This window comes from Aptenodytes forsteri, unplaced genomic scaffold, assembly GCF_000699145.1.
Source record: "Aptenodytes forsteri isolate BGI_AS27 unplaced genomic scaffold, ASM69914v1 Scaffold481, whole genome shotgun sequence".
Classification (NCBI taxonomy): Eukaryota; Metazoa; Chordata; class Aves; order Sphenisciformes; family Spheniscidae; genus Aptenodytes; species Aptenodytes forsteri.
In genome coordinates this window covers 1-21,044 of record NW_008794893.1, presented here as the reverse complement: position 1 = coordinate 21,044, position 21,044 = coordinate 1, and the positions used below count along the sequence as shown (strand labels likewise).

The 21,044-nt window shown below is 43.3% G+C and overlaps 1 protein-coding gene across 1 annotated transcript in view; it reads left to right on the top strand.

Annotated features, from left to right (window-relative positions):
• Positions 1–12,093, top strand: part of LOC103895553 (major facilitator superfamily domain-containing protein 1-like) — a 33,141-nt gene extending 21,048 nt beyond the window's left edge. The window contains exons 2-13 of the mRNA XM_019470981.1: positions 129–229; positions 2,237–2,361; positions 2,457–2,512; positions 3,290–3,433; positions 3,913–4,071; positions 5,637–5,752; positions 6,668–6,768; positions 8,727–8,838; positions 9,477–9,614; positions 10,182–10,320; positions 10,489–10,601; positions 10,895–12,093. Coding sequence (XP_019326526.1) covers positions 129–229; positions 2,237–2,361; positions 2,457–2,512; positions 3,290–3,433; positions 3,913–4,071; positions 5,637–5,752; positions 6,668–6,768; positions 8,727–8,838; positions 9,477–9,614; positions 10,182–10,320; positions 10,489–10,601; positions 10,895–11,011 — 1,421 coding nt within the window. The 3' untranslated portion in view covers positions 11,012–12,093. The remainder of the gene's footprint in view (positions 1–128; positions 230–2,236; positions 2,362–2,456; positions 2,513–3,289; positions 3,434–3,912; positions 4,072–5,636; positions 5,753–6,667; positions 6,769–8,726; positions 8,839–9,476; positions 9,615–10,181; positions 10,321–10,488; positions 10,602–10,894) is intronic.
• Positions 12,094–21,044: the final 8,951 nt, after the last annotated feature.

Sequence of the window (21,044 nt, the reverse complement as noted above, 5' to 3'; positions counted from 1 at the left end):
GGGGCCCGCCTGGCTGAGCCGCAGCTGGGGGCTCGGCGGGGCCTGCGGGAGGGGAGGGCTGGGCCGTGCGCTGAGGCGAAGGGTGTGAGGTGAGGAGTGGGGTGAGGTGGGTCCTCTCTACCCCGCAGCCTCCTACAGGTTCGTGGTGCTCCTCTTCAACTGCCTCCTCACCTTCGGCTCCTACTTCTGCTTCGACATCCCCAGCGTCCTGCAGGAGCAGTTCCAGGGGGTAAGTGCTGGGCGTTCGTCTGGGCCGCGGTCCGGCAGCGGGGTGGGCAAAAAAAGGCAGAACCAGCAAAATGGAGGCCTTGGTCGCCGGTAGAGTTTCAAAACCTTTTCTGATCGTGTTGGTATAGGAGTCGTGCTCCAAGGTCTTATGTTCCAGATGCTGGGGGTGAGGGGTTATTACTGGCATGTTTGCCGTGAAGAAGATGCACAAAGCTGGGACAAGTCATGAAGGGTTTGAGTTCTCACTACTGCCTGGAGAACTGGAACTCCAAAACCTGCCCTTGCTCAATGACTGTCAGCTCTCCGTCCAAACAACTGTTTACTACACTAATGAAGTTCAGAGTTAGAATAGCGTTCACACCACTCTGCACGTAGAAGATACATAGAATTGACCATTAGTACCTGCACTGGACTGGAAGACTAGCGCTGTTGGAGACAGAAGACTAGAAAAGGCTTTCTGGGTCTTCAGATCCAAACCTCCTGATACTGCAGGTATCACATCACGCATTTGTTTGCTACCTGAAAGACAGAGCCGTGTAGGGAGATCACAGGAGGACTCCGTCACGTAAAAACTACTCGTGTTCTCAAACGCTAGAAAATTATTTTGTTCAGGGTTCAGACTGATATCCCAGTTGATATTTGGGATTTCTCCAGGGATGCCGGAGTCCCAAAGTTCTTACCTGAAATCCTGAATACCTTACAGATTCTTTCTTGACTCATTTATCTGTCATACTGCATTTGTTTCATGTCTTTTGAGAGATGATTTTACTCATGCCTGCCATCTGCTGGTAGATTAGTATGTGTAGGCTGAGAGTCACTGTCCTGTCCTTTGTCTGCTTCAATAGCAAGGGCAGAAACATATATAGCTTGCATGTAACTTTTTTTTTTTAAATGCAGTTAATCCATAACATTCAGACAGTGAACTCCAAGCTAAATTGGGTGCAGTTTGTCATTGCAAACAGGAGTAAAAAGAAAAAAAAATAGGTCAGTATTTATTCCTTGATGCTCCACAACTTCTGTAGGTCTGTGGGAGAAGAATCAGTTAGTTATTTATGGAGTAAAGGAAAGGTTATGTCATACTTTGTTACCTAGGCAACTTTATAGGGTAGTGAAACCAAGCCATATTTTTTCTGTGTTAGGTACTGTGCAAAGAGTGTTTCTATCTGTTGACACTCTCATCATATTTTTACTCTGGGGAATTCAGCCTCTACCTGCCTTACACAAGTGGTACAGTGGTAGTCGGAGCGTCTGAGACCAGTGCTTGCAGTGAAGACGCTTTGTTCTAGAGAACTGTTCCCCTGCAGCCTCGGACATTTCTGCTACAGCAGATCTGAGGGGTTTGTATATATGATGGCTATATAAAAATAATGTGGTTAAAATCACACTTTCCTTGGGCTTATTCAAGACGTTAAGCTTGTGCCTACTGGTATGGAAGACATAGCGTCCATTTCCTAATGCAGGTAGATTTTTAGTAGTTGGAAGATCTAGGGTTGAGGAAATGTTGCTTTTCAGTAGCAAAACCGACATTATTAAATCACGCTAGGACTACCAGTTTCCGACTGTTCAGCAAATGCTTTATAGCTGTGAATTAATATGGACTACTGCTAAGTTTCATATTTACACGCTGCTTAAGACTTTATAGTATGTAATGAAGAGTCAGATGAAGCTAAACTATGGCCAAGAAACTAAGGGATCAAATAAACCTCATGGTGCAGTCTCCTGGCTTTTCTTTTGGATGAAATGTGTATAGAAGTGCTGAGCCCCTGCCGCGACTGCCACAGAAAGGGAAAGGGAAGACGTGCCATGCCGATGGCCAGTCATTTCTCATTTGGCAAGGGCTGGCTTCCTGGGAGAAGATGCACGTCCTCTAATTCCTGGTCGTGGAAGTGGGAACTGAGTAGGAGAAATAGAAATCTAGTAGGCAAGAACTTTACTTCATTTTTAAAGGAATGCGTGGGTTTTCATCTGTGTCTGCTGCCTGACACAGGCTCTGTGACTTGTTACGCAGAACTTGACCTGCCCCAATGGAACCCATTGTAACAGCACTGGGTGTAATAGCACGCTGGACTGTGTTGAAGGCTTGGGAATGACACCTGCACAATACAATTTGCTGTACGCGATCTATGCTTGGACGTAAGTCACTTTTCCCTTGCTTTGGGGGGGGGGGTAGTTTGCTAGTTGCTTCCCAGCAGCAAGACACAAATGTTTCTGTTCTTGTTTTCTCCTAGAAATGCAGTAGTGGTTATTCTGGCTGGATTCCTGATTGATAAACTAGGAAATCGCTGTAAGTTCTGAGGATCAATTAATTTATTCTTGTACTGAAGTGGGATTTCAGGCTGTTCTTTCAGTGCAAAGCGGTGATCAAGGGTTCCACTTCAGTAAGATCACAGAGGGATGGGAGAGGAGGGACAGCTCTGTGTGCGGAGTGCGTGACGGTTAGTTGAGCAGCTCCATGAAGGCAACTGAGACGTTTTCATCCTTTGACCGCTGACTTATCTAATTTACACAGCAGTGCAGTGAACGTGCTTTCCCCTGACACGCATGTAACAGGGAATAGTGTTATCTGTTTTCGATGGGGCAAACTGATAAAGCAGTGTTCTGTTCCCTGCTCTGACATTTGTTCTGGCGTGTGCCATAATCTAAGACCCAGCAGTCCCAGCAAATGCAGTTACGTTCTGTCTCTGTATCACAGAGGTAAACATCTTACAGATGAGGAGACAGAGGCACAGAGAAGGAGATCCCTTGCTCTAGGCCATAGTCTGTAGTGGAGCTCAGGACAGGAACAGGGACTCTATAATAGAGTTCAGAGTCCTCTATCTGACTTACTCTGCCTCTCTAACCTTCCACCATGATCATATCATCATTATTTTGAGGATTCCCAGGTCATTTTATAAAGAGACCAGTCTTTACAAAATTAAAATAAAGAGGGTAAACTGATGGAAGCCTACAGGTTTACTGGCGTGTTTTGAAGTTGCTCTTTTGCTTTTTGACAAAGAATGCTTTTGTCCTGATCTCAGCATGTCTGTTGAGGTTTGTGTATTTTTTTTCTGTTTCTCCCTAGTTGGTGTCTTTGTTTTCTCTCTTCTGACTGTGCTGGGATCATCAATCTTTGCTCTAGGCTCACATTTCAAGGGGTCGCCATACCTCCTACCAATGATGCTAACAGGAAGACTGCTCTTTGGCTCTGGGAATGGGTCACTTACTAGTAAGGAATTCACAGTCTTAATTATGCTTCACCAGAGGGTCATTTTTATTTTGCCTCCTAGACCATTGTCCTACCAGTCAGCTTTGCCTGCTCTGCACCAGGAACCTACGTTGCTAACAGAAGAACACTGCTCGTTGAAGGGTTGCATGGATTTAATGTGTGCTGAAATGTTGAAAAGTCTTCCCCTCTAACAAGTTTGTCCTTCTCCCAAGGGTGGGGACTGACATGTGATTGCTTTGCCTTTGGGGTTATTTTTGCTTGCCTTACTTGAGGGGTAAGTTCACCTCCCATGTCCCAGTATGATTTAGTACGTTTTAAAATGGACTGCGAAGTTGACACGTGCTACCTCCACTTGGGATGCGTAGTGGTCCTCTAACCCCAGCTCAAGCACTCGAGCTTGAGAGGCTGTGTTTGTTGCTTCTGTGCAGTGCTCTTGGCCAAGTCTGTCTGTTCAAGAGCAGATTTTTGTCTTCTCCAAGTTGTGCAGAATCGTATCACAGCCTTCTGGTTCAAGGGGAAGGAACTGGCACTGGCATTTGGACTGACTCTGTCTTTCTCCCGTCTTGGGAGTGTCCTCAACTTCTTCTTCACCCAGCAGTTTGAGGCAAGATTTGGAATGCAGTGGACACTCTGGGGAGGTGAGTTTCTTTGGTGCTTTGGCCTTTTGTTTTCTAGACCCGAGGCTAGCCTGTTTTGTCCGGTTATGAAAAGTACCTGAAAGAGATAGTGAAGATAGCAGGAGGAGGCACATTATTTTCCAGTTTTTCCTGTTGCTTTCTGTATGCAATGGAGTGGTGTTTTCTTCATTGATGCCTGAAAATCCTCTCTAAAGCTGTAGTGTCAGCCTGACAGTTTTGTCTGCAGTTTTCTTGAGATATTTTAACATCTGCAGTCACAGGTAGTCAGTACTTAATGTAGGCTTACTCCCATGGAATGGAAACTTCAGAGTGAAACAAAAGAGGAATCTAATGTGTTTGTTCTTCTGTGTTTTAGCTAGCAGAACATGCTGGTTCTGTAATATTATCTGTATTGGTCTCAGCATAAGATGCCTTGCACGTGGACTGATCAAAACTGTGGGCTTAAATTACTGTGAGAAGCAGAATCTGAATTACATGTTTCTTAGTGTGAATCTGTTCTAGGGCTCATATCTTTAGAAGATTTGAGTTTCTGTCCTCTCTTTGGTGCAGTGAGATGGGATCTGTCTCTAGTGGAAGGGATGATCTGTTTCACTGTGCAGTTAAGTAGTGGCACTCAGGTACTCTGGTACCACTGGTGTACTGGAGTGGTGATGTTAGGGAGACCTGCTTCAGGGCATCCTTTGGATACAAAGACTCAGTGATTATAGGAAAATGTTATTTCTCAAACAACAAAACAGTGTGGGCCATCACCCATGGAAAAGAGGATGCATACGTGAGATAAATCTCTTGCAGAAATTGAAACCCGTTGCTCTCTGATTCCAGCTCCCAGTGAAGAAACTGGGACAGGCATGGCATGTTGCATCCCATCTGACACTATTAGTTTTGTACTCAGGCAGCATTTGCAAGCACAGCACAGCGACTTCAGTAGCCTGTGAAGGGATAAATACATCAAAGTGTGTATGCGTCACAGAGAAACAAAACGGATACAGATCTCTTTCTGAGAGAAGGATGTCTGCAGCAGATGCCCGTTGCCAAACTTGCTTCGGGCATACCCAGCATGATCTGACTCACTTCTCTGGAGCTGGGTGTGCCGACAGGTCAGATTGCTGTAGTAACTGCAGTAGGTCACATAAATGAAGAGGTGTAACTTGGCTTCCAGTACCAGCCTGTGTGTGATACCTCTCCTGCTCATGGGACCATGGAAGTTTCTTAATGTCTGGCTTGTTTTAACCTTGGGTTTGTTATGCACAGGCCTGCTGTGGTTTAGAAGGCATTCCGGCCATAGTCCAACAAAGTGGCTGTCTTTAGAGACGGGTGGGGCTTTAGCTTCACTGGCCTCAGGCAATTCTGCAGGGAATTGGAAGCGTAGTGGACAAAGAGCTGAAGGACTCTGGGTGGTCAGAGGTAAATGATCCTACTGTATGGCTGCAGTAGGGAAGGCTGTTAATGTTAAGAGAAGCCAGGAGTAGGAGTCATAGAGAATTCTGTGTATTACATGCAGTTGGTTTTGTCATTCAGCTCTCTCCACGCTGAGGAATTTCTAACACCTCTTGTGTCTTTTCCAGGTACCCTGCTCTGTGTGCTTGGTTTTGTTTCAGCCCTCACAGTCAGTGTACTAGATAAAGTGGGCATGAAGCAACTGGGCTTGGATGGTGTTATCCAGCAAGAATCCAAAAAAGTGGTATGTGGTGCACAGACAGCTTTCCTATCTCAATCTTGAAAGCCTGGGGTGCATGAGCACTGCTTTTGCAGTGCAGGGAAGCCTGCAGTAGTAAGAGCTGGTCCTGGCCAGAAGAGGGCATTAACACCACTTGGTTAAATCTTGCAGAGTAGTTCTTCAGGTACATCTGAGGATATTGCATCTGCAAGCCACTAAAGTCTAAATTTTCTGTTTAGAGCCTATGTATTTGCAGGCTTCCAGAGAGCTGAGTTAGCACTCTGAACGGCATTACTTTCCTGAGCCAGTTACTTCTTGACTGTAGGTGGCTCAGAGGAGGATTTTGTGCATAAAACTAGACAGTAGCCTCTCTCTGGAACTGCTTTCTGGCTCACAGGATCCGTGATAGAAAATAGCTAATCTGATTGGTACTGAACTATCTTTTGCCAGCCCTTATCTTCCATTCCTCCTTGCATTCTTCTGTCTAGGAACAAGCATTACAGGCAATAGGTTGCAATTTTTATGGCACTTAAATCTATGTCATGAGGCTTACCTCTCATGACAGTATTCTTACTGGTTTCTGTATCTCAGCGTTGCGACTCCTGTTTATACTATATCTTTCCATTGTGTTTCAACTTAAGGTTTTGCAGTAGGCTCTTAATGGAGCCAGCTTAGAATAGTCTCTTGCAGCCATAACCTTTATAAAAATAAGAAGAAAGCTTCTTTTGTTTTCTTTACTGAATAGTGTTAAGGAAGGAATGCTTTGGGGACAGCACATGCCAAATTTCGCTTAGAGGTACATGAGCTGCCTTTCAATTCCCTTTTACCTGCTGTTACTTCTTAAATTTTTTTGTGACTTTCAATGGCTCCCAGAAAGTGACATTAGTGTGGAGCTGAAGACTATTTCCTGGTGAGTGAGGGCACATTTTATCTTTGCAGCGCATTCAGGACATCCAGCGACTTCCCCTTCGCTACTGGCTCCTGGTCCTCACCATCATGTTCTTCTACAATGGAGTCTTCCCCTTTGTGGCAGACGCCAGGTATTGCTCTATGGCTGTAGTCCCACTGACCGATACAAGCCTATCAGAGCCTTGCAGGCCCTCGATTTTCAGTTGACTGGGAAATATGGGGGTAATATGCTTGTTCCTTCCACTCAGGAAACACAGAGAAACATGTCTTTAACACCTAGCTAAAGAATATGAGGGTTCTTTGACCTTTCTTTCCCTTCAAAGGTGAGGGAGGTTTCTGAAGGAAAGCAAAAATAACTTAAAGGGAAATGATTCATCCAATATTTAAAGCTTGGAACACTGCTAAAGGAGGATCAGAAAGATTTGGGAGAAGGGGAAGAAATACTTTATTTAAAAAATAGCCCGTAGACATTTCACCTTTGTGATAGTCCAACGAAGTGGCTGTCTTTTGAGCTGGGTGGGGTGTTAGCTTCACAGGCCTGGGGCAGTTCTGTCCTGCAGTTCCTGCATGTTGTCTGCTGTGTTTGGAACAAAGCTAAGCTTGCATCAGCCTGGGTTTGTAAGTGAGAAAGCCTTTGCATCCCAGTGCAAAGCTTGCAGACTTCCTTTTTGATGCCTCCATGTGCTTAAAACAAAGCAGCAACCTGCCCGACTAAATTGGGACTCCTGCTTCTGTCCTGTGTCTCTGCCACAGACTTGTCATTTTGCTGCTTTTTTCCTGTTTGTGGATGATGCAGCTTCTATCACATAACGAGTATGAACTTTTATATTAGCAAAGGCCTGCAGTAAAAAAAAAAAAGAAAATTATTTTGGTAGTACTTCATTAGTGATGTATAGTAAGCCACTGTGAAATCGGGAGTGAAGAAATGTCATCAACGTTGTCGTAACAAATGTACAAGTGACCTCTTACTAGTAAAATAAAGATATTCAAGGTGGCAAGGATCGTCAAGGCCTTGATGAGATGGGCTTTCCATCAGTTGCCCATTTTATGGGCAGTTTATGGGCATCTCATTTTAACTGAAAACGGTGTCTGTTGATCACACAGAATCCTCATTTCTGCAATTCTGCCTCCCTGCAGAATTTTTTTTTTGCTCCCTGTGGTGCAAAAGTTCAGGCACCGAGAGTCATGTTTCACATATCTTTTCTGGCAAAAAATGCTATGCTGCTTCCCAGTCGGAAAAATAATGGTCCCAAGGCCACTGCTCTTTGCCAACTTCTGTTGCAGTAAATGTTCAGGCAACAGTGTCTTGTTTCATACTTTGCTGACAGCACAGGCTATAAAGGCTCATTATTACTAATGGTAAATAGCCATGCAAGTAGCCAAACCAGGTTTAAGTAGCTACAAGATCTCTAAAACTAGTCTTTCTAAGCTGCTATGACTGTATGACTGTAAATTCTGTAAAGAATTTGAGTAAGTTTTAAGGCCATTTTTGCGTGTCCCTAACAAAGGTGAAAGGCTGACTTCTGGCAATGAAAACAAAACTTGGTTTGTATGTTTTCTGCTTTAACCAGAAGTCTCCGTAAAGATGCCAAGGGGGAATTCCTAGTACTTCTAAAATGCAGGTGTTCAATTTAAATGCTAATCTTTGCTGCTGGATTATTTTAAAATATTTTTGCTGCCCCTCAGCATTCCCACCCTTGGATTGATAATGCCTTCTGTCTCTTCAAAGAGAATGTAAAAAATCCATCCATGTGTTTTGGACAGGTGACAGCAAATTGCTGCTTGTGAGCTGTGCTGATGTAATTGAACATATGCCCAACTTTAACCTGCGGTTTTACTCTGCACTTGCAGAAGCATCTTGAAAGTGGCCATTTAAGCTACCAGCTTCTCTATGGCATGCACCAATTAACAAGAAAGTAAAACAACAAAGGCTTGGCTCTACAAACCAGATGGAATCAAACTTGTTTACAAGTCCTCTCATTAAAACCCTTCCTGTCCATACGTTTGTGCTCAGACTTACTTTCTGTCAAAATAACCAGACCAAGAATCCTAATTATGTGATTTTTCCCCCCCTTCTTTTTATTTTTAGCAAGTTTATCCAGGATAAATATTCTGGTTACAGTCAGCAGGCAGCCGCTTATATTGCTGGGGCAGTGTACGACAGCTCCCTTGTTCTCTCTGCAGCAGTTGGCATATTAATTGTGAGTACCCAAAACCAGAAGTGCTTGCTGGTAACTTTTTCCTAATTTTTTGAAATGTCTTTGTTACAACCCCCTCAACCAGAATTTAGCCTGTTGTTGCTGAACAATCAGTCCTTTAATTCCTTGCAAACTGCAAGATGCACTTTAGTCTAAATTAAATTACAAGAAATAATGTTAACTTGTTTTTCCCTCTGTCCCTTAATTGTGCTAGGGTAGCATCAAAGCATGGCAAATCGCTGTATGTTTTGAGAAGTCTGAGACGAACAGAAAGGATCGCAATAAGCTTTGCAAGTAGATGGGAAAGGACAACCCGCATGTAATCAGTCCCTGTTTTGTCAAACTCCTCCTTTCCTTACTTCCATAACTGTCAGGGCATAACGGTGTGTTTTTCCTCCCCCTTTATTAAAGCCTGCCATTTCACATGAATACTGGACACCGATTCTCTGACAAGTGTTTCAGTCTCGGTTCAGGAGTATGCAAGAGGAACTAGTAATAGCTAGTCTGCTACAGTATCAACAACTAGGAAATGACATGTTACTGCCACTCATGCCAGCCCACTTTGCACAGCCGCTCATGTCACTAGGATCTGTGGGAAGCAAGGATTCCTGGTAAGAGGCCTTCTGTGTTTCCTTTACCAGGACTACGTTGGACTGAGAGGCGTCTTTGCTGTTGGCTGTGCTGCATTGACTCTGCCAGTCTTCGCTCTCCTGGCATTTACATTTGTTCCTCCGTTAGTCTCTACCATCTGGTTGGGGATTACTTATTCTTTCGCTGCTGTAAGTTCACAACCTCACTGCTGTAGTTGAGTGTTTTGTGGCTGTGCTCCTTCTACATCCTGGATGACATATATCACTGCCCTTGTGCCCTGATGAGCAGGTTTAGCAGCCACAGTTTGAAGTCATTGGCTCCCCAATCCTGAAGACTTTGGTTAGTAACAAATAACGCCAAAGAATCAATATGGAGCAAAACGCAGAGTAAGGGACCATTTGATATAGCGTGAAGCAGGAATCTGTCTGTGCTTTTCTTAGTGCTTTTTTACCTTGAATGTAACACCTGAATCTCCTTTGAGTCTTACGAGCTAAATCGTCAGGTCTAACTCCCCTTCAGCAATCTGGAGTCAGGTTATTCCAGTTTCAAATAACACGCATTGTCTCTGCTGTCTCAAGCTGCTTGAAAAGGATGGGGAACAGTCTAGAACCAGCCAATAGGCTGGGAGGGATAAACAGATTTTTTGAAGAGAAAGTATAAATGTTTATTGGGAATAATTCCTTTTTAAACCAATGACCATCTAACACCTTTAAATAAGGTTTTGAGTTAATTCCTCTTCTCATTACTCCTACCAGGCTAGTATGTGGCCATCCATACCTCTTGTGGCCCCCCAAGCAACTTTAGGGACAGCTATGGGGCTTGCAACTTCTGTGCAGATGATTGGAGTTGGCCTTTCGAATCTGATTGTTGGACACATTCTAGGAACAAGGTCCAAGGTGAGAATGCTTTTTTTTTTTTCCCAAGCAGAGACATCAACAGTGCTTTAGTGGAGCAGTGTGAACAGAAACCAGTGTCTTTGCAACCTGGTTGCAAAAGGAACTATAGAGGTGCCTCAAATATCTTCGAGTGACTAGTTGTTCCATCCTGTTTTGGCCTTTTCTAGTGAATTAAAGATCCCCCTGTGGCGCTGGCAACAGATGATGATCTTTATGTTGGCAAACACTATTGCATGCATTGTTGCCTCCGTTAGCCTCAATGTTGTGGACAAGAAACAGGTAAGTGTGATAAAAGGTGAAGAATAGGCTTGCATCACCGAGTTGCTTTTATTGATGTAATAGCTACTGGGTGTGTATATAAGTAATTCCTCCAACATAAAAATGGAACTGCATAAAAAGAGAACTATCTGCTAAAATATTGATGCAGTGCATAGTAGTCTTACCTAGTATCAAGCTATTGGCAGCTGTATTTTTTTGCAAGGTGAGGGGAAGGGCCAGGACACAGCTGTAGCAATATGTGTACAGGAAGAACAGTATCCTTTTTGTCACTAACCGGTTCTTTGAATTTCTAGGGTGGGACACTGAACAGAACAAGAAAGGGAGCACCTGTGGAGCAGGAGGACAGAGACCCTGCAGATGCAGCACCGCTCCTCGATGATGAAACAGGAAACGAAGGCTCTGTCAGCTGAACCTTTGCAGTGTGAGAACAAGGACGGCTGCCAGACACAGCACTGATCACTTCTGTTTGAAAGTGGATTTTTAGCCTGCGTATTTTAAACATCTTTAAATGGAATCCTGAAGGGAATTGTCTACAGAAAGGGAATGTTTCCACTTTCTTATGCCTGGTGGAAGGTGTCTGCTGTATGGTTCTTAGGCTTTCTCCAACATACAGAAACCTGCATGGGGCACTTTAAGAGCTACACTACAGCAAGTGAAACTAACCTAGCTGAAGCTTGTTCATAAGCCATTAGATAGCTGCTTTTCAATCTTGCATCAAAACTGCCCACATAAGGTGTGCCTGCCTGGTCTACCACTGTTTCTCTGTCACAAGAATCCTGTACGTCAGCACTTGCTAATCCACATACTTTGGTAGGCCTGCTGTTTGTTACTGCTCTAGATCAGCATGCATCTTTCACAAACTACGTGTCCATAAGTGACACCATCATTATTTTTTAGGCAGGCAACTGAATTAATCAATTGATTACCTTTTGCACACAAGCCTAGCTTAATTGCTTGTTACCTTACTAGAAATGCTTCTGTAAGCCGTGCCTATTCGTTTGCCTTCAAAAGCATAAAAGGTTTTGATCTGAAATTCTGTCCTTTACACCAGGGTGCTCTTATTCATGAATGCTAGAGGTTTATTTTGCTCAGCCAACTGCCCTTTTCACTATGCAAAACGCTCACAAACACACAGAGTTTACGAAAGCACAAAGGATGCTTTAAGAATGAAGTAAACTTTAACATAGCCAAGTACAAGGAAAGCTGAAGTGAATGACTTATGTAAATGATTACAAATTAAGAGAAAGAGCAGCTTTGCTCAAGTTGCATTTAATATGAACACTAGTAGATTGAAAGCAATTTAGGCACCAACAGCATCCAGTAAAGTCACATTTTAAGTAGATGTCACAGAAGACAAATCCACCCATCAAAGCAAAGTTTTCTTAAACTGATTTACTGAAGAGAACGTGTTCAGAGAACAAGGTCTTCTAAGTTTTAAGTTACACCGTGAATTCATTTCACACCACAGACAATTAAAGGATTTGCCCGTTGGAGTCTGGTGCAGCAGAAATTTGGGGGTGGGGTGAGAAGTCACAGAACTGCAAAATCACAGACTCCACATTTTGGCGGTGACCTCCTGAGATCACCTAGTCCAACACCCCCTGCTCAAGCAGGGTCAGCCAGAGCAGGTTGCCCAGGATCGCGTCCCATCAGAGGTTGAGCATCTCCACAGATGGAGACCCTACAACCTCTCTGGGCAACCTGTCCCAGCGTTTGACGCCCACGCAGTAAAAAAGTGCTTCCTTGTGTTCAGATGGAATTTCATGTGGTTTAATTTGTGCCCATTGCCTCTTGTCCAGAGAAGAGTCTGGCTCCCTCGTCCTCACTCCCTCCCAGCAGGTACTTAAACACACTGACAAGATCTCCCTGAGCCATCTCTTCTCCAGGCTGAACAGCCCCAGCTCCCTCAGCCTCTCCTCCTGTGAAAGATGTGCCAGTCCATTTACCACCTTTGTGGCCCATCACAGTACTCCCTCCCTAAGTCACATCTCTCTCGTACTAGGGAGCCCAAAACTGGACTCAGTACTCTGTGTGAGGCCTCACCAGTGTTTTCACTCAGCTGGTAAATCGGACTCCTTCTAGACTGTGGCTTTAAGTACATCCCTCAGCCTCCAGTCACTGTACTACTCTTCCATGCTGAAATCCTGCAGTTGCATTTTTTTGTAGTGGGGAAAGCCCATGGCAAGTTTCCAAATGCAATTATGAAAAACCACATGCTATATACTTATGTTGGAGGCTTGTGTACAGAAGAAAGTATGTGTTCAACAGAGCTGATTTTTTGTGTCAATACTACTAACACCTGGTTTAAAAGCAGTGACCAGCCTGGCTGGCAGGAAGTCCTCGGCTTTCTCAGCTGCAGCTAAACTCAATGGAGTTGGTCCTGTAACAATTGCTGGGATACCCACTGAAAGTTCTGTACTTGGTTCTTCATGGAACAAGCTCAAAAGCCAGCCATTCCTGTTTGCCATCCCATAACCTACTTCCAAGTTACCAGAAAAGAAACTTTACTCTTCTGTTTTGAAGAAGAGTTGTGACATACTTTCCTTAAGATCTGCCATTGGTTAACAAAGTTCATGACGATGCAGCACTGGAAATCTCACTGCCTAGTCTACCAGGTTTCACTGTGAAGCATTCCTGCATATTTCCTACATTCACCGCCTAGGAGAACTTCTGTTGGCTACAGAGGTTTTTGTAGATACCGTTGTACAAAGATCCCTGCATGTGCTTTTAAAAACCCTTTCATACAACCTGACGATGTGGGGAGATCCTAGTGACCTTCGAGTCTGTTGCACAGACACCTTTAGGTTGGGAGGATTCTACTAGAGCCTCTTACAGGCAAAGAGTTGTTCATAAAAGACTGCTCATGTCTTTCAGCTCAGATTAATAAAGCTTGAAGCTGACGTAACAACAGTAAGGAGGTAGAGAATCAGCCTTCCTGCAACAGTACCTGCTCATCTCCACTGGAGTTCATCAACAGCTTCCTGTTACTCCTCTTTAATTGCTTTTTTTATTAATTACTCCAGTGATGACAGGAAAGCCACCTTCACTTTGCCTGCCTTCCTGATTCTTGCTTGTCACCTGCTGTTGAGATGCCAGAGCTCACTTCTGAGAAACTTCTTACAAAGTAATTGCATGGCTCTCTACTTTGTTTGAGCTTGTAATGAAAATGAAAGGGTGGCATTCACAGAGGTCAACGTGCTGCAAGAAATGGAAAGAAACAATCAGCTGTTCTTGTTTCACTTTTGTAGTGTTGCACTGATCATGTATACAGGTAACTGAAACCCCCCATCCCTCAACCCTCTCCCCAGCCTTGGGCAACCCTGGAAATGGTGAGCTCTTTTCAACAATATTCTTTGGCAGAACCTTCCTCTTGCATGAGACACTGTGGATTGCAACTCTTAAAATATAAACTGTGAAACTTGAAAGTGGACTTTAGTTCAGGCAACTCACACCGAGGTGGATGCTCCCAGAAGCCAGAATATTAAACGCTTTTACACAGCGGAGCATACGCTTACATAAGTTTGTGGGAGGTGGCAGTGGAGGAAAAGCCATCATCTTTATGAAGAAACTGGCACAACATTAAGTTCCCAGTTACTTCTGACCGACCTCTATGCTTCTGATACACTTTGACACAGAGCTGTTTGTGTTTTTGGCTTAAGTGGCATATAGCATACACCCAGCAGTAGCATGGGAAGGATAATCGAGAAGCCAAAGGCAGCATAGCTACTATTTAAAATATATGTACATGTAGGAGGGAGGAGGAAAGCAGTAGGGTAAGAGACCAGAATTAGAAGCTGGCTGGAGGTAGAGAGGCTGATGGGTAAAGCAAATTACTGCGTTCTTGCTGGTTATGGCCAGCATTTTGACCTGCTTGAGGAGGAGGAGGTCCTGTTAACAGTATAAGGAGTTGCAGCTTGAAAGAAAGGGAAAGCCAGATTCAAGAGGGGATAATCTTCATCCCCAGAAGCAAGATAAAACAATAAAAATAATCAGGGCTGCAAATTTAGCAGAATAATTAAAAACTGCTCTTTCTGTTCATTGACTGTGTTTTCAGAGGGAGGAGCAAGTAGCAATTGGGCTAGCAGCCTGGACATCCAGCTTAGTCTGCTGGCTGTTTGTGGGGGTTCTGTGCATCAGTCCTTGGCCAGCAATAAATCAGTACCCAGTCTACTTCTTGCACAGCTGATAACAGGTGATGACATAAATGGCTTATCATGTGCCAAAGTCTCTCTGTAATCCTGCCCTCTGTTACCAGCAGATAGCCTATGCTCACAGAGGTCTGTATCCTTTTGCTTTCTTTAGTCAAGTATAGCACAGCATCCTAGTTGTGACCCTACTTTATTCCACAAGAAAAATAAACAATGGAAAACTCCAACCTCAACAATGTTCTAAACCATCACCTTTTCCAAAGGGAAGCGATACAGGATTTCAGCAGAGCTTCAAGCTGAAATTCAATAGGAGACACATCAGAGGGCTTGAACAAAATGCCAGGTGGCCAGCTGGCTTCCAAACTATGAAGATGCAAGTTGACAACTGAGCACACTCCACATGTTGACAGGCAGGCATCAAACTGTTCTCCACCACACGATCACACAGGTAGCCAAGATACTCGGACGTCCATGCACCAGTGTAATCATATTATACGTAAGCAACCGCAAGAATTTTTCAGGAACATACCACAACAGTTACTCATTTAGGGCTCAAATAATTGTCTCCACACAAGACTACTTTACATACGTTCTCTCGCTAAACAAGCCCCAAGAATGTACTTCAGGTATTCCAAGTCTGCTTAACCTCTATAAATCCTTCAAAAACCCACAGTAATGCTACTTAAAACACTGACAGAGAAGACATTAATCTTCCTCATTAAGAGTGCAAAGTGGGCTGTTTATCAACAGTTATGCAGTGATGTAACAGAAGGACAATATGAGACAGTGCTTGCCTAAAAGGTATTGCATGGAAGCCAGCAGCCTTAATAGGGGAAAACATGCACTGATCTGGGTTAATCAGGTTCACAGGGGATCAGGAGGGGTGACACGTTGCAGCTGGGCTGTTCACTAGAACAGTGTTGTCTTGTACTGGACGGGCATGGTGACACATTTAGGAACTAAGCAGCAGCTATGCCTAGAATTGTACACGACTTACGAAAGCATGCAAGTCATCCTTTAACCACTTTCCAGGCTAAGCTTATTATAACGATACAATAATTTTCCTTCCAAGACTGAAACAGTAACCTGGATAATATCCTATCTTAAGTGTTTAAGCTACAAACCTTTAATTTAGGGGCAAAGCAATGAGGTAATGTATAGAGTTGCAAAGTGAAACTATGTTGTAGTCTACTAGTTGGCAGCAGTTCAAAGGAAGGACAATCCTTTATATTGTCCTATTATAATGTGTTATCTATCAAGGATATTCACAAGTTCCCACACTAAGCAGATCCTACCCAAAGCGTTGTGAATGCTTGAGAAAAGAGTTCTGAACTATAAATGGCAAAACTCTCAGTGCCAAATACAGAAGTCACTGCAGAAACAAGTGCTGGCCGAGAGGCTCTGTAGGGCATCACAATCTGTGAACACAGCAGATTTAGAACACCCCGGCTGAGAGGCTGCCATGTCCAACTCACCCGGAACTGGAATTTCTGTAGCTGCAGTTACCTCCACGCTGTCAGCCAAGACAGTTTGGCACATGAGGAGAGTTTTACACACTCATCAAAAGAGTAGAAGCGGGGGTATGACTTCTCCACATAAAGAGCCTCCCGTGCTCAAGGGGAATTATTACACTATTCTACAAATAGACTTAAAGAGTTAAAATATTTGAATATTTAACTCTATTTACAGAATTGCTGAAGAGCGTAACAGCATCGCTGCGTTGTACAGAATGCCACGGAACGTTGCCCACAAAAAGGCACTGACCTGAGCAGCCTGCCCTTGCTACTGTCCCTTCACACTCCCCAGGGGTAAGAGGTGCTTGTCTCATGAGCAACCTTGAGCAGGATGTCACATCTCCAAAGCATACCCCCCACTGCAGAAGGCCTGAAAAGATTTGTGCAATTTTTCCAATTTCAGATAACAAAATTCACCAGTGTATCTACATTGAACTAGATTACCCATTAATTTATAAAAGCAGACATCTACAGCACACAATGAAGTAACAAAATACAGAGGTTTATTGACAATTGCATGATTTATCATTTGATTTCCAATCCCCTTCTGTACTGGAGAAATGTTCTTATCAATCTTACTTGATGAGTTGAAAACACGGTTTAGATTCCAAAGAAAGAAATGCAAGAAAATGAACATAGTTTAACTAATTTAAGGCCTAGTTGGAAGTTGCTGTTTAAAAGACAGGCACTGTAGCCAATGCACATCAGGTACTAAAAGATGCGAAGTCTAAGCTCAGTATTACAGGTGGCGTCAATTACACCAGACCCTTCAATGCAGAAAGCAGCCTCTGGTTGACTTTTCCACACCATAGCCTCTTAAAACCCTGTCAAGTACTGGAACAAGGAGTTGAAACAGATAGATGTGTCTGAGACTCAGCCGGAGGCTAGACAGCACAGACTCAAGAATAGCCACTAGGAAATACATGTTTGGAAGTAACATAAATCCATTACAGGGTTGCAGTTAGAATCACCGTCTTGTTTTCCTAGGGGGACAAATAACAGGGAGCTCCAAACCTATCTGAAAGGTACAAAGGCATTGAAATCCCTGCTTTCCATGGCTATTTCTACCCTTAGCACTGCCCCATATATTTCACTTTCACTATTTGAAAAGGCAACTAAGTCTTCACGCAGTCATCCACCACTTCTGACATCAACTGAACTGAGCAGTCTAAGGGAGTACTATAATCACAGAGTATTTTAGCACCTGGCCCAGAGATAGTCCCCTCTAAACAGTAGCAGTTCCCAGGGAACCTGGGCTAGAACAGCAGTGGATATACGCAGATAAGGCCACTTGTTCTTTGGTGTACCTGAACAACTCCTGTTTTGATATGTCAAATTTAAAAAGTCACTATTAAATACATTGAACAGTAAGCACCTAATGTTAACATTCATATATCAAAGCTCTGGATATGATCAGAAAGTCCATTCAGGGAACAAATGATGGGAGCTACCCTCCCCAACAAATGTTTGTGCAAAACATGCACATCTTCCAAACATGATTTAAGATAGCCAGCGCAACCAAAACATTTGTATTGCTAAAGTCTTTGCTTCTCCAACTAGGATAGTCTACAGCATGTCTCAAAACAACTACAACTGTGGTTTGGGGAGAATCCACGTAGTTCTCCCAACCTTACCAACAAAAATCTGAGGCAGTCAAAGGCAAACATAAGGCTGACCGACAAGAAGAGAATTCACTAACAGAGTCAGCACAGACAAACAAACAAAAAAATGCACTGTGGTGAAGACAGTAGAACAGTCCTGGTTTCCGCAGGGTACAAAGTAAAAACCTTTGCAGAAGCTAAGGCATTTCTATACAGGTTGGGTCAAAGCTAGCTGGCTGGACACCTCAGTATATTCTCCACAGTCATGGTACACTTTACATTGCTTCTGTTCAAAGAGTACCATAAAGCTATTGTTTGCACCCACATCTTTACCAGAAAATGTGCAAGCACTCAGCCAGGATACTTTAAATAAAAGTCTTCTAGAAGCACCTACATGAAACAGTATGTTGGACTTATATTATCGCTTGTCAAGAGCTAGTCATAGTAATCAGCAGATTACCAAAGGCATCAGAAAGGCCTGAATACTCTGGGGAGGGGAAGACCACAATATTTATTAACATACGATGGTTTGTAAGTATAAAAGAAACTTCCAGCATGTTTTGTCCTTGTATCAGCAATCATGTGCTGCAAAGCAAGAAAGGAGAAAAAGAGAACCAAAGACTGAAGACACTCAAAACCACGGTAGCACTACTCGTTCCAGCGGAACGTATTTACATTAAAGTGACTGCAAGGCAACTCACACTGTGAAGCTGCATCCTATTGCCTCGAGGAAAGCACAGCCTACCTGCTGTGCTTCAGAATGTTTCAGATGTGACCTCCAGGTCCCTACCCATTCACAATGTTTTACGTGTTGACTGTATGGATAAGCCTGACTCCACAAGAGTGTCCTGAGCCACTAGCTAGCTAAGAACCTAACAGTCTGATGAACTCACCACAAAGTAGCACTGATCTTTCACAAAGTTACACTAATGTCCCCCTCTGCCACCCACCCAGGCAGGCCAACACTCACACCTTCCACAGGGCACCCTTTCCCTCCCCAGCCCTCCCTCCCCAGATCATCAGGTTATCCTTCCTACACACTTTAGCATAACCCTCGTCCATCTGCCTAAGAATCTATCCACAAACAATAGCCTATAAACTGACCTTGCAACCACAGACAAGAGTTACTGTGCAGACTCCGTTAGTGAAAGCGAACAGATGACCCTAATAGAACGCAATACTGGATTTCCCCCCCGGTGGATTGAGAACTTTGTTGTGTGAGCGTGGCCTTGGCCCTAGTCGAGGCTCATGATTGTCTATCTTGGGTTCTGGCTCCTTGCATCGCTCCTCTTTGCCCAGATCTTTTTTCTCGCCACCATCTTCCAGCTGTGGTTTGATATTTTCTGTAGCTGAATAAAAAGAAAAGGGATTAGATCAACTTGCTATTCTGTAGCACACAAAGTGCCTCACCTTCTGTAAGTTGCGTTATTTCCCATGTCTCCCATCCATAGCACACTAAGGTTTCTCTATACCTGTTCATTTTTCCTGAAGGAAACAGGTGCTGAGGAAGAATTTCACTATTCACAACAATTCCTCTCTTCCTTCAGCAATCTTTCTAACAAAGATACGTAGGCTAAGCAATATACCTTCAGAATTATTTTGGCAGTTTCAGGCAATTAAGAGATGCAACATACCAATGAATCCTTTCACACCGAGCTTGAAAGCAGCGTTCCCATCGTTCTTTAACAATAACTAACTGAACAATAATACATTTTGTCAATCAGCTATTTGTTACTTACAACTACAGAAGGCCAAGATTATACACTTGAAAGAGATGGCAAGGGAGGAAGAAGCAATCTGGTAGGATTTTTTCTATATATACAGATTCTATATATATATACACACACACACGGTATCAAGCAAAGTATACACACACACACAGAGAGTATCAAGACTGTGGACTTCTCCTCAATAAGAGGAAGAGAACCATTTCCCTGAAGTTAAGTGATTAAGTTTCTGACTCACAGAAGGAAAACTTCCCTGTCACATTACCCTAAACACCAGCCTTAGTCTTATATTTTTAAGAGGAAGCATAAGAAAGAGCTTATCTTCTCAAAGAGAACAGAGAAAGGAATTTCTCTTGCTGACCTTCTAGCTTCTTTGGTGTTTCATCTTCTTTCAAGACAATGTGATCCTGCAAAGAAACCAAAAACTATCTTAGTATATTATCGTTCTCAAACAGTAACTCTGTCACAAAATCCTTCAGAAAGTTTTGCTTTGTTTCTGATCTAAATTTATACGTTTATCATGGTAAAAGGCAATAGCTGCAGACACTATGTGCAGCCCTGCATCCCCTCTACCACTGCATAATCCCAAAAGCAGTGGCAGAAGGAAACTCCTATGTTATGTCCAGGTGCACAACTCGGACAACTCATTGAAGCACAGATGAAGACGCTACATTAGTTCATTAGAGGCTTAAAACTTTGTCTATGATAAACAGTTCAGTCCAAAGGTCTGGAATTACCATTCTTGTCAAGCACCCGCTACCATCCAGGAGAAGTTGGTATTCACAACTAGAACACAAGCAGCCCTTGAGCACCCTATTTACATTCAGCAATTACTGTCTTCAGCAAGTATCCATAGTGATCCGAACAGTCAGGTAATTAGCAAAACCTTTTAAGACCATTTCCCCAACAGTCCCAGTTGATTGTCGGAAATACACAGCAATACTTCAGAAAAGCTTGCATGTTTTCCCACCCATGAAATTCAACTTGCAGTAATTTTTGCAAATATGCTATCTCCTTTCCATCCCAGTATTTCCCACAATTCCAATGCTCTAATTAAAGACATAGGAATTTCCAAAGTGTTGTCCTCCATTTAGTCAGGAATTCACAGGAATTAATGTTAGATTTTTAAAAAAGCAACTAAAAAGAATCAGAGACCAGCCTGATAAAGGGGTACAGAGGAAGAAAACAAAGCCCTTTCCTACACCAACAGCACTACTCCTGACAAAACCTAGCTCCCAGTCTTTTTTTTCTCTCCTCCCTTCTTATGACCCAAATCCCCCAAAATACACCCCTGAGTCTGTATAACAAGTTAGGCAAAACCACACTACCAGCACCTTCAAATTTAAGGAGAAAAAAGGAGGGAAAAAGAAGCTAAATTGGACTGATCTTTTCTCCCTAAGGTTCCAGGAAAAAGGAGACAGCTGCTACTTTTTCAGCACAAAGACAACAAGCC